Source organism: Lepidothrix coronata, unplaced genomic scaffold (assembly GCF_001604755.1).
Source record: "Lepidothrix coronata isolate B3197 unplaced genomic scaffold, Lepidothrix_coronata-1.0 Scaffold114, whole genome shotgun sequence".
In the NCBI taxonomy this organism is placed as follows: domain Eukaryota; kingdom Metazoa; phylum Chordata; class Aves; order Passeriformes; family Pipridae; genus Lepidothrix; species Lepidothrix coronata.
The window spans coordinates 1,020,266-1,033,252 of record NW_016690294.1 but is presented as its reverse complement, the minus strand read 5'-3'; the positions used below and the strand labels follow the sequence as shown (position 1 = coordinate 1,033,252).

At 38.6% G+C, this 12,987-nt stretch overlaps 1 protein-coding gene across 1 annotated transcript in view; it reads left to right on the top strand.

Moving 5' to 3' along the window:
• The window catches only part of ADGRL4 (adhesion G protein-coupled receptor L4), a 76,697-nt gene that overhangs the window by 39,309 nt on the left and 24,401 nt on the right, over nucleotides 1–12,987 (top strand). The window contains exons 3-8 of the mRNA XM_017824947.1: nucleotides 176–328; nucleotides 7,049–7,204; nucleotides 7,705–7,775; nucleotides 9,423–9,590; nucleotides 9,680–9,863; nucleotides 12,055–12,171. Of these exons, the coding sequence (XP_017680436.1) occupies nucleotides 176–328; nucleotides 7,049–7,204; nucleotides 7,705–7,775; nucleotides 9,423–9,590; nucleotides 9,680–9,863; nucleotides 12,055–12,171 (849 nt within the window). The remainder of the gene's footprint in view (nucleotides 1–175; nucleotides 329–7,048; nucleotides 7,205–7,704; nucleotides 7,776–9,422; nucleotides 9,591–9,679; nucleotides 9,864–12,054; nucleotides 12,172–12,987) is intronic.

The window sequence follows — 12,987 nt, the reverse complement described above, 5'->3', positions numbered from 1 at the left end:
ACACCTGATTACATCCTTGGCAATGGGAAAACTATATAGACAAACACCAAGAGTGCCAGCTCAGCATTCAAAACTTAACACAAATAAAAGACCAGAGCCAAATTAAGCTTATTCGACGCTGCTCTTTTCAATCGTCAAATACAAATATATTTCTCTGTAATTTGTGTCTTGACAGACGATAATGAGTGTGAAAATGCTACTCAGCCTTGTGGAGAGCACGCCAACTGCACAAACACAGTGGGAAGTTATTTCTGCATGTGCATGCCCGGTTTCAAATCCAGCAATGGTCAAGAAACTTTTGTACCTAATGATGGAACCTCCTGCGTGGGTAAGTTGTTACTGTCTGCCAGCTCCCTTTACATTGTCACTCTTATTGCTTCTGTTAATTATAGAAATCTAGCAAAATGCTTTCATGTTTGGGAAGTTTGGAGTCTGGGTATAAAATTCCTATAATTTGCACTGGTACAGACTTAATATTCCAGTTCAGGCCCACACTTCTCACTGACAACACAGCAGCTGTTTTCAGTAACACTTCCATCTTGACTCTGCTTGCAATGTATTTAAATCCACATGTCACAGTTTTAGACAATGAGTGTAGAGTTAAGACAATACAAAAATTCACCCATTTATGCCACTGTTTCACTGATCTGTGAGCTAGCTGATCATATTCTTGAAACAAAGCAGAGTGACAAAATATTGTGCATTCAGGTCACTCTGGACCAGCAAAATTCTCTATACATTTGACCTACTATACTTCAAATATCTTTTGCTTGGAAACTTTGATTGGGATATTTTTGGTAATTTTTCAAGTCTGGTCAAAAGCAATGAGCGAGATCAATAGTTATCCTACCTCCTGTGCCTCTCTTTCTGTAGCATTGGATGGAACATGTTCAAGACTAAAGAGGAGGAAAAGTTCTCTGGAAAAATGTTATTTCTGAACAACTATGCAATCCTTTAGGATTTCCTTTGAATGGAAGAACTGTAACTATTTCTCTTTTTTCGAACTCCTGGTAATTTTCTCTGTATGTTGCAAGAGTCCTCAGGGAATGAGAGAATGAGAAATAAATCTATTGCCCTTTACACCTTTATGCTGACTGTGTCTCCTTCTAGGTATGTCTCCTGTGAGCTTGTGAGTGCTGACAACCTCTCTTCTTACTGCTCTTAATATCAGCAGAATGGTTGCATATTAAGCCAGAAAGTGATCTAATCGACCTTTCTTGCCCATTGCTCACATCCATCTAAAAGTGCTCTGCTTTATCCAGCTGCTATGAATCCTTCTTAAATTAGCCTGGATCGAGACTGTTAGCACACTGAGCTGTAAATATTCTCACCATTTCTGGTCCAGGTTATGATTTTTGCATTACAACCTTTCCTCAGCTTCAGTAGTTTGTCCCCCAAGTTATTTCTCTGACTGTTTGTCTAGCTTTAACTTTTTACCATTAGTGTGATAACTTCTTTTTTCCACCTCTCTTTTCTTTAGTGAGTAGACTGATCTTTTTTTATCCTCTGCTGGGATTTAGTTTAGCACTGTTCTTCCTTTTGAAAACCAAGAGCTTCCAAACTCACACTGAAATAAAAAAATTACCTGTGGCCACCTTTTCTGATTAAACAAGTGTAACAATTACTTTACCAAGATGTGAGTCCTAAAGACAACCTTATGATCCACAATTAATTTCCTCCTTTATCCTTTATCGTGGAAACAATAATAGGATATTTTGTACCCAACGGATCAGCTACAGGTAGTAGATATGCCTTGCACACAAACTGCTGAGAGTTGTGCATTCAGGGTGTACTACACACAGTTGGAGCAAACATCAAAGTTGTCACTGTAAATACAGTGCAAGCTATCCAGTACAAATTGCAGAGGTCAATAAAGCTATGATGATCCCAGGGAGGCAAGAAGCTGGAAAGCTTTATTGGACTTACAAGTTCATGTTTAAAGGGTTTAGGGTTTACATATTCAACAGGGGGTTTGCATATTCATTCTATTAAAATTGAGGGGGTTCACAAGGATAACATCAGGGAAAAACCCAGCTTAACAAATTTTTGGGGTCTTAACAATTACTTCATGGGGAAAAAACCCGTCTTATCTTCGGGCATTTTACAGAGGGGAACAGGTAACACAAAGGGAGAGATAAAACACAAAAGGTTTTCTGCACAGGTTTGATGAGATCAGGGCATGGTTTCTCCAGGCTTGGGCAGGACATTCCAAACCTGTGACATCGATGGATCCTTGTCTGGACTCTAGATGGAGGTTTTTTCCCAGTCTCTGTCAGCCCAAGGCTTTTGTTTAAACCTAAAATTTTGCTTTTTCTCATATCCAAAATTTGGAATCCAACACAAATCACAGCACAGGTATGCATCCTACCCAAGTTTATAGGGCCCCAATATATTTCCAGATTTTTCGAAGTCTTAAATCTTGTTTTAATGTATGTATATATATATATATATATACATGTACCTGGCAGTAACTTTTTAAAAATACAGTGGTTGAATTTTGGAGAGTATGCCATTATAGAGCCTGTTTGTTTATGCCATCAAAGCTGTCTGGACTTCCCAGCAGTGCAAGTCTGGTACATCACTGTGTCTGTGCAAAGCCCATTTCAAAGCCCATCTGAACACACTTGTGTTCCTCTCCCTCTCTGGAAACTACAATAAGCTTCTAAGCACAAAGTGATTATCCCTCTCAAAGCAGTAGATAGAAAGAAAGCTTGGGACAGCTGCTTTGAGAAGTGTCACTTCACCCTTAATGCAACCAGAATGCTGAGTCTGGAGTTGAGGGTCGGCAGTTTTTCATCCATGTTATCAGGTAGAATTGGTGAAGAGATGACAAAGAAACATGCAACTAGAGGAGGAACTGGAGGGTAGGAGGGGAAAGGGAGGAAAATAGAAGAAAGGAAATAGAGAAGGAAAAAATAAGAATGCAGAGACGTGGTATTTCTGAAGATGATATTTTTCTGATGTCACGAAAGAGAGCTATTAAAATCCTTTTTTTGATTTGTGTAAAAGCCATGCTTTCCCTTAGACTTCACATTTTATGGAATGTTCAGCTGCAGATAAAAAAGTGAAATACAAACCTGCTTTTTTCACCCCAGCCAGCAGACTAAAAACATGAAAATGGCCCTCTGTGAAATGAAAGTGCCATCCACACCACTCTCTCTGTTCCGGGAGCGTGCTATTAGTTTCCTTCAGGTATTTCTGAGAGCGCTGGGAAGGCACCCATTCTCCATCCCATCCTCTGCTGTGACGAGGGAGCCGTGCAGAGGATGGGATCTGGCATTGTGCCACACTGCTGCCTTTTGCTTTTAGCTGTGCCATTCACAGCCTTTTTCATTCCTACTTTGTGTGTGCCTCTGCCTTCCACAGTGTGGAGACGCGGGGAGGGAACATCCAGTCCTTTGCAACTGGACTTTTCAATCACTTGCAAGCTACTAATAAGCAGAAGGTATAATGCAGACATCAAGCTGTCTTGACTGACTGGTGAAGAATCAAAGCCATGTAGGTACAATCCTGTAATTGGCAAGACTGAACATAATAACTGTTCTCAGTACTTTTAATTTAATTGGAATTTCCTTGCCTGCTGCAGTAAATGAGGAGTGACAAAGCACAGAAATAAAATAAAAGGTTATAAATCTATTTTCACACTAGCCTAAGTGGTACTGGTGATAATATTTTTCTGACTGGAGCTGTTATAAAAGCTTCAAAGTTCAGCTCCAGGATTTGTTTTGAATATTTACTGAAAGGCCAGGGCTTTTTTCTACAGCACTGTGGCAAATGCTCCTCTGTTTAAAAAGCTGCTGGTCCTCAACCTTTTCTCAGCAATGCTGCTTGTGAAGACTGCTCCTGCAAGCCTTGGCAGCCCCACTCCTGCTCCCACAGCAGATCAAGGAGGACCGTTTGAGATCCTCGCCCCAAAGCCCCGCTAAAACTGGGTTGCTGAAAGCACTGACAAGCTGTTTGTCTGCGTGTGGTCCAATTGCCTGTTTGGTTAAAAAGGCATAACTACAAAATGCAAAGAAACAAAAGCCTTACAGCTACTGCACACAGCATTTCAAAGCGGGATCTTAAAAGCTGCATTCTTCTAACTGTCACGAGTTGTTGGCTGCCCCTGACAATCTCATTGATTTAAAAGGGACACGAAGCTGATTAGTACCTTGCAAGATCAGGCATATTGCCTTTTAATTTTGTCATCCAGGAGTTGTTTTTTTTCTTCTGGAAACAGTAAATTAGATAGGCGTGATATGGACTTGTTCCATATGGGCAACTCAACTGCACAAAGTCTATTTGCATATATTCAACAGAGTGTCTCTATCAGACTTTAAAGAGCTGTCCCACTGCCAGAGATGTGCCATGGTACTTGAGTTTCTGCTGCTGTTTTGGATAATCTTGACTCCTCTCTAAAATCTCCATTACACTTAACGTCTGACATAATTACAAAAAAAAAAATTGCAATTCGTGTGACTGCCCAATACCGGCAGATAAGTTTTTTACTGAACTAAAGATTTATGAAAAGAAAAAAATATTGTCATAACTTTGAAACACTTGCATCAGTAAAATCCCATAGAAACTAGATGTTTAGCAAACGGTGTACTGACAAGCATTCACATAGTTATTCATTTATTTTTAAGTTATTGTAAGTTTTAGCAAGGATTGTTATGAATTGCTAGTGTTTTTGCACTGCATTACATGCTGAATGCATTGTTAAGATGTACGTGTGCTCCATGGAGCTGACAAGGCCAGAGAAACCTTTGGTATGAGGCTGATGTGTTTTCTCCTTATACAAACTGGCATTGTTGTGATTGTCACCTTTGCCACTTCAATTCATTCAAAGTTTCTCTGTCTTGCACAGTCACACAAAGAGGAATGGACAGGCACCCACTTGTTTGAAGCAAATCTTTATAATGTACTGATGTGAGAGGTTATTTAAATGCCAAGAGTAAGAACTTCAGCCTTATGACTTTAAATGACAGCATTTAATTATGAGGTATCCTGTGTGTAGCACTGTATCACACTTTTTTCCTTCCCATTTGTCAGACTGGTTCATGTATAACGTGGTTAGTTCCATGATTATGAATACTGAGGTCACAAAAACCATACCAGTATGGATAATGCAAAACTCGGTGAAACATTTGCAGTTTGGGGCATTAAATATGGAAACAAACTATTGCCCTGATGCAAATAATCATAATTTAACCTCAAATGCAAATAATCATAATCATAATTTAACCTCATACTTTAAAATTCCACGCTGGCACCAAACCATTCCAACACACAGCTTCCTTGCTGGCTGTCCCTGCGGAGCAGTGGTGGTTGTGTTGGGGAGGGCAAAGGCACCTCCAGCCCCACAAATCCTTCCTGTCCCTGCAGGAGTTTGAATGGCTTCTCCATGGCAGCTTCTGGAGCTCAGGCTTAAAACACAGCTCGTTGGGAAACACAGATATGTGAAAGTGAGGTGGGACCTCAACCATCACCTTGAATCCCAGGAAGAGCCCTAGAATTGTGAGCAGAAGGAATGTTGGGATACTCTATTAAAAGTTTATATGCATTTAACTGTTGCCCTGTATCAATCAAACAAAGCCCTAAAACAAAAACAAAACAAAAAAGCAAACATCAAACCACACAACCATTAGTAAAGAATGTTCTCCAAAGTTACAAAATGCTGGCCAAACAGGCAGGTGGCCCCCACATATCCTTCAGGTATTTTTTTGGATTCCCTAGATATACCCATAGACATACACTTCATTTTTTCATTTTTCAATAATACTCTTATTTTACAAGCGTTATTGCTCCTTTTTGTTTTACTCCTTTTTGAAAACCACCAAGATCCTTGGTATCAAAAGCAGAGTGTGAAAATAGTTCCTACACACTAATGGTGCATTCCCAGCCACCCCATATCTGCTTTCTGTCTGTCTATTCCTAATACCCACCTGGTGGGGCAGAGGCTTCCTTTCAGTTCAGGCAGCTCTTCTCCTCCACTGATCCACTAATCATTTCCCCTTTTTTCACCAATTTCTTCCCAAAATTAAGAGTCATACCAGTTCTTAACTTGGGTTGTCATCCTCTCTGGTTAATCCATTCCCCACACCATCTTTACCTTCCTTCAGTTCAGTTCTCAGGTTGTAACTTTAAACCTGCTCATGTATCACTTCTTCGTTTTTCAACTCTTTTCATCAGATATACGTTTCCCAGAGCTGTTCACTTTTTTCTCCTTTCCAGCACAGCACTTCACAGTCCATTACTTCTTTCTTCAGAATTATTTGGTGTTGTTCCCAGTTTACTTTCTCCATTGAGTTATTCGATCTTTATCCTCAGCCAACCAAATAATGCAAAATAATCTGTATTCTGGCCAGGGACTTAGTGCCCAGCTCCCTTAAATTGATCAATTCATGGATTCCCTTACTGGAATTAATTGGTTTTACTCTTGGACTGTGCCCCACCCAGTTAATGAACCTGTCTGCCTAATAGCAAACTATTTAGAAGCACAAAATACAGTTTAGGTAAATGTAATTTAAACATGGATTTAAAAAAAAAAAGAAAAGAAAAGACATGCCAAGCACTTTAAAGGGCACAGAGTTTAATTCTTAGATTAACGAGATAGAGCGATCTTTTGCAGCATCTTTTCAAAGATGCAACTTAAAAGAAAAGTCTGCAGGTTTAGTTTTTTTCTTTTCCTAACTGAATCATAAAGCTGAGAAAATCTATTTAATCTAATCTCTGAAAAATGGGTTTCAGATGATTTGCATCATGCCAACTACCTTTTTTCTGATAGAATTAATATGGTTTTAAAACATGAGCAAGGTACTATTATATAGTAATAAAAGTGGTGGTATAAAAATATGATCAATTATGATTTATCCTTCTAATCTGTAAGTATTATAATTGGCAGGGGGGGTTGCCATTATTAGCACGTTTTTAGCTTCTGCTTTTTTTATTACATGAAATTTTATTATGAAACTGCTCGTAGTGTGCGGTGCTATTATCAACAAAGCAGCAAGGTGTTAGTCTGTAAACACTTAATAAAAAATTCCATTTCTCATGATATTTGCAGATGTAGATGAGTGCAGCAACGGAGGAACTGTTGCCTGTGGAGATCATGCAAAATGTGAAAATGTGGATGGAGGGTTTAGCTGCTCCTGTAAGGAAGGTTATCAACCATCTACAGGAAAATTGCAGTTTAAGCCAAATGATGGCACTTCCTGCCAAGGTACATGGTATTATAAAGGTTTATGTGTTATTATAGAGATACATCTTCTGAGAAACCCACCAGTGCCTATTTATCTTCAGTTAGATTAATCAGCAAGACATGAAAAAGAGGCGAGGCATCTTTTTTTTGCATCTACAATTCCTGAGAATAGAATAATTTTGTAAATGTATTTTTGCTAAACAGTGTAATGAAACCCATTTGAAATAATAGTCACCTCCTCACAGTTGTCAGATCTGTGTCCCTTTCTGTAAATTTGAGCTGTCTCTTAACTCCATCTGTCCAAGTCCCCTGGAAGGGGACAGTCCAATCCATTGCTGTAACTTTGGCCAAAATAAGGTCCTCGTAATTGAAGTTTGAGAATGGGGTGCTGTGTCTTATGTGCATAAATTCAGGAATGCAGGTGGTTTGGGGAATGACCTAAACAAGAGCTTTTACAATTAGATTATATTGAATATTGCATGGACTGTGATGTATAATTAATTTTTTTTTAATTTCTACAGAAAATCCAAAGGCCAAGTGTGAGTTATTCAAAGACTGTGTAACTGAACATATTAATAGAACTTTAGCCAGAGTAAGTAGCATTGGTTTATAGATTAATTTCCAAATCTTTTAATTGTTTCTGTTTGAAACTGCTATTTCAATTATAATTGTTCTTAAACAGCTTTTAACAAGGACTTGGAGCATACAATTGAACTTAAGCATGTTTACAGAAGTCTTTTTAATAATTTCAAATTATTTGAACTGGGTTGTATGTTCAAATCATGATAATAACTTGCTGGGAATCTGTGTGTTCTGTTTCCAGCAAAGTGAATCATGATGCATGAAAAATTCACAAGTGTGATAATCACTCAGCTGTTTCTGTAATTTCTGAAGTTACACACTGCTGCATTTACTGATGTGCAATTATTTGCTTGTTCAGAAGGAAAGGCAGCAAGATAGCTTGCAAAAGTAATGTCAACAAGTGACTAAATAGAAAAGGGAGCCATAACAACTTGGTGTGCTGGTTTATTTACTCCTCAAAGCATACTGTGTAAAGTGAGACAGAACTTGTAGAAACAGAGACTCCAGGCTCATTTTTTTTTCACAGAAACAGAGATTCCTGATGCAAATTAAAAAATATATTAATTAATGCACTACTCATTAGTCTACAGCTACATTAGTGTCTATTTTTAAAGGATAAATGAAGCACAAGCATAAATAATTTAAAACCAATTGTATATGTTTGAATTTGATATTAAGCAGCTTGCTGAAGTTACTGGGTTCAGGAAGATATTAATTTAAAGGCTTTTATTAACCAAGTGTTATATATACATTGTGTTAACATGTTTTCTATGTTTGCCTGTAATGTAGTGCTTCTATCAAATATAATATATGCTTATCACACTTAGGTGAAAAGGTATGGTAAATGCCACAGTAGGATCTTGGAGTGACATTTTTTTTTTAAGTGTATCACTAAACTAAATAAGTAATTTCATGTAAATAACTGTGAGATTTTTAGCCTGGTTTTTAACCTGTGCTCTAGATCTATTCTGTTGCAGTTAAAGACAAAGCAAGGTCTCTAAAAGCTACTCGGCAGCAGAGATTATGGATCATACAAAATCAGATGTTGGGGGCTTTTTTATTAGATTTCAGTATTCTGAAGTAAGAATTTTCTTATTCAGCCATGAGAAACTTGCAAGCTTAATCTTCATCTCACCCTCTCTTGCCTATACTTTTAAACTAGTTGTTTGATGTAAGTGCATTTAGCATTTCACAAACTGAAGCAGTGAAGGTGAAATAGGCAGTACAGTCCACTCAACTACCTCTTTATAATTTGTACTTGACAAAAAAAAACACTAAAAAATATACAAATACTGTAGATCTGCTCCCACCTCTTCAGTTAAAATTTAATAAAACAGTCAAAAGAATGATCATATCACTGATATTTAATTGTTTTTGCAGAACATTTACTAATTCACTTTGGGACATCAGGATAAATAAAACTGAGCTGCAGTGGGGAAAAAGAAGTGTAATGACAGCATATGACTTGTTAGGGTTATACTAGGCAGTACTTTATAGGTCAACCTGCTGATTCAAGTAGTGGGGGGTTTTATGCACAAGTCCCTTAAAAACCAGCGTGATAATTCACAGAAATCAGTCGTTTGCACCGGGTCTATTTTCAACCTCAGAAATACGACTTTACTTGCTTCGTTAATACGTGAGTTCTGGCATTTTGCAGATCAGTCACTTAAAAACACCTCTGGAGATGCTGCAGGAAATTAATAAAAGCACTTTGGGCCCTCTTTCACCCGTGGATGTGGTTTCCTACGTGGAAGCACTGTCGTACCCCCCGTGGGAGGTCACGCGCGACTCCGGCAGCGAAGCTCTTCCTAACGCCACCATCAACGTGAGTGGGTCAGGCCTTGGCTTTGTGGGCTTTGTCCTTGTTCCACAGGTAGTGCCTGACTCTTCTCAAACACACGCTTTTATTTACAGGTTTTGGTCAACACTGTGAACAATTTTTTACAAAAGGACAAACTTACAGTCTGGGAAGCCCTTCCTGCGGACAACCAAAGGAGGAGCCTGACCAAGCTGCTGCACACTGCAGAGCAAGCAACACTCCTCGTGTCACAGAGCTTCAAAAAGACAACACAGCTAGATGCTAATGCAAGTGACATAGGTAAGATAAAGAAAATTAATCCGAGGCATACTTTAGATGTGGGTTACGCCAAGGAGTTTTTCAGCACAATTATGAAGATTAGAGATGGTGTCGTGTGAAAGACACGGGTGTTAATTTGTATGATTTTCATAACTAACACCTGACTGTCAGTGTAGGTATCACAGTTTTCGAAGGCTGAACATTTGACTCCACAGCCCAGAAAAAAAATGGAAGTCTGTGGGAAGTTGTTTTCAGATTCTCTTTCAATCTCTCATTATGGCCACACTCACAGTGAATCTGGATCCTTTTCCTAAGCACAGAATTAACCTATGCATAAAAAACACCAATGAAATGAAAATTGGACTTGTTCTGTAAAGATTTTTTTACTCTTTTTAGTTCAGTGAAGGTATTATAAGTGAACTTTGAATAAGGACTTTACCTAGTGAGTTCAACCTTGAGTGGCTTTCTGTCAACAGAAATTTCTCATTTTAAGAGGAATTCCACAGGAGGAGAGCTGCTTGGTCTCAACTGTACCATTTTGCTCTCCTACCTTCTACCTGTGAGCTGGTGTCTTCCCACCAGTACCTGCTGGCTTTCCTGTGGCAATAATAATTCCTTCACTGAGAGCAGAGTAAGGCTAACACCAGCCACTGTTCAAAATCCTAATAAAGCATTGCTGATTCCTTTGTCAATGGCCACTCTTTCATCTTTATTTTTCTGAATGTCCCCAAACTGCATGTGATCTGATTTCTTACTTCAGATTTAGCACAGTCCTTCAGTGCCTCTTACTGGCTTGCTGTTTTATAAAGTGAGTTCATGAGAAAGATTCCTCCCGTGGCCCCGAGACAGGTCAAACCACCTGTTCTTCCCTCACCTCTCTGAAAATAAATTACACAAAGTGAGGGAAAAATGGGGGGGGGGATTTTTTGCATGGTATAGGCTCTGTAGATTAAGACTTAAGTCTGATTCTGTGCCAGGTGCTGCCTGTGAAGGCCCCCTGCTCCTCACCCCACCTCCCTTGCTTGGAAGCTGAGGCTGGGAAGGTCAGGAGGAGAGGATTCAGGTGCAGGTTCTGGTGGCACTGTGGGTGTCAGTCACCAAAGTGATAGAAAGAGCTGATAAAGAGAACGGGGAGGAATTTCCATATTGAAAGGTTAATTATTTTTTCGGCTTATTTTTGTTCTAAAATGGTAAACTGTGTGTGAGCTCATTTCCAAATTGGACCCAAACACTAATATCTTTTGTTGTTGTCTTTCAGCATGAATAAATTTTCCACAGGTCTCATATGCCACACATAACTATTTTGGGACAAGACCTACAAGATTATGTCTGTCTCTCTCTCTCTCCACTGCTTTTTATGGTGCAAGCCCTTGAACTATGAGCTTTTCAAAACTCTAGCCAAATAAAACTATTTCTTATGCCCTGACAAACATTTTCTGACAGCTGGTCTATTGAATAGCTCATATTATTTTTGTGTGCTGTGCTATAAGCAATGCAGATGGTCTAGCTTAGTGATATTCCTCCATCAGTCAAGTTTTGGATTTGTTTGTTGTTGGTTTTTTGTTTTGTTTTAAAAAAGGAAAAGGCCTGATTGACTTTTTTTTTGTTCCCATCTCTGGTGATTGAAACTCAGCACTGTAATGAAGCAAGTAAAGAGCTCAATGGCCTCTAATGTAGTTTTTGTCCTGAGGGGTGATGCTTGTTTGTTTGCTTTCTGACAAGACACATCATTAGTTCATGGTGCAATTTGCATTTGGTAGCATGGATAGATAACTATAAAATATATACTCTTCAAAAATTGGCTTTTATCAAATGTTAGTATTCAGTGGAGAATTTTATGCTTTGCTTTTTATAATTGTGATTTGTGGCTGCTTTCAGAAATGCATTTTTAATAAAGCAATAGCTCTTCCCAAAGTAACCTACATTGTTTTTTTCCAGTACCTAATTTAAGGCAAGGTAAATAAGAGACCATATTTTTCATGGAAAGAGTAAAAAGTATGAGAGCAAAATGTATGCATGAAAATAAAAAAACACAGACGTTTAAACAAACATGTTATACTAATAGCATTTTTCTTGAGATATTTTGCACTATGATATATTCTTCATATTCACAGTAATTATGCAATCCAATAACACATTTATTAACCCAACTGTAAATTATGGTAGACCATAATGGAGCCGTGATTTGTACTGCATTTTTCTTCTTTTACAGCACTCAAGGTTTTTGCTTTTGATTCCCACCACATGAAACACATTCACCCTCACGTTTACACAGGGGGAGATTACATAAAGATCTCGCCAAAGAAGAGAAAGGAATCTCATCCTAATGGTAAGAAACAAAGGTTAGAGAGCAGGGGGGTTAATAAACACCTTGGATAGACTTGTACCCTCTAGCAATAAACCAGTGCAGTTTACCAAGACTGAGGTTCAGCACTGCTTAACCACAAAGGAGAAAAGGTATTTTTATCACCATTTCTCCTGCCCCTTTATTGTCTCAAGTCTGATATTTCCAACATTTCCAGTGGCACAGTGAGTTTTCACACTGGTACCTGAGCTTTATCCTTTAGTCAGCCATAGATCTGCTGTATGACTTTGAAGTGGCCCCTTCAACCCTCTCTGCTACTTCTCCTCCAAAAATTGGTGCATCTTTTCCATTTACAGAGTAGCTCACTGGGGCAAAAACATGCAATCTTCAGCACCAAAACCAGCAGGACCCAGGTTTGACTTGGACCTCAGAGTGCTACAGAAAGGGCTTACAACTCCTGTCAGCACTAAAGATAAATAAATGTGTTTAAACAGCTCTGGAATTAAACCACCTAACAATAAACACAGAAAGGATTTTTTAAATCTTCATCTTCTATCTAATCTGTATCTCACCACCTATCAGTATCTAAAATTGTGGTTTACTTGATACCAGGGAGAAAGTCACTACATTTTTTAAGATCAGCAGTGCGTCCTAAAATACCTTTTTCCTTAGTTGTCTCCCATACTGGGTTCACTATAACAGGGGTCAAAGTGCCAGGTGCTTCAGAAAGGTCCGGTATTTACCTCAGGTCTGAGACATTTTAATTTGTAAGCCCTGACACCATATGTGTAACCAGTTGCAGAACAGCAGCAAGCATATATTACTCTAGGAAAAATATAT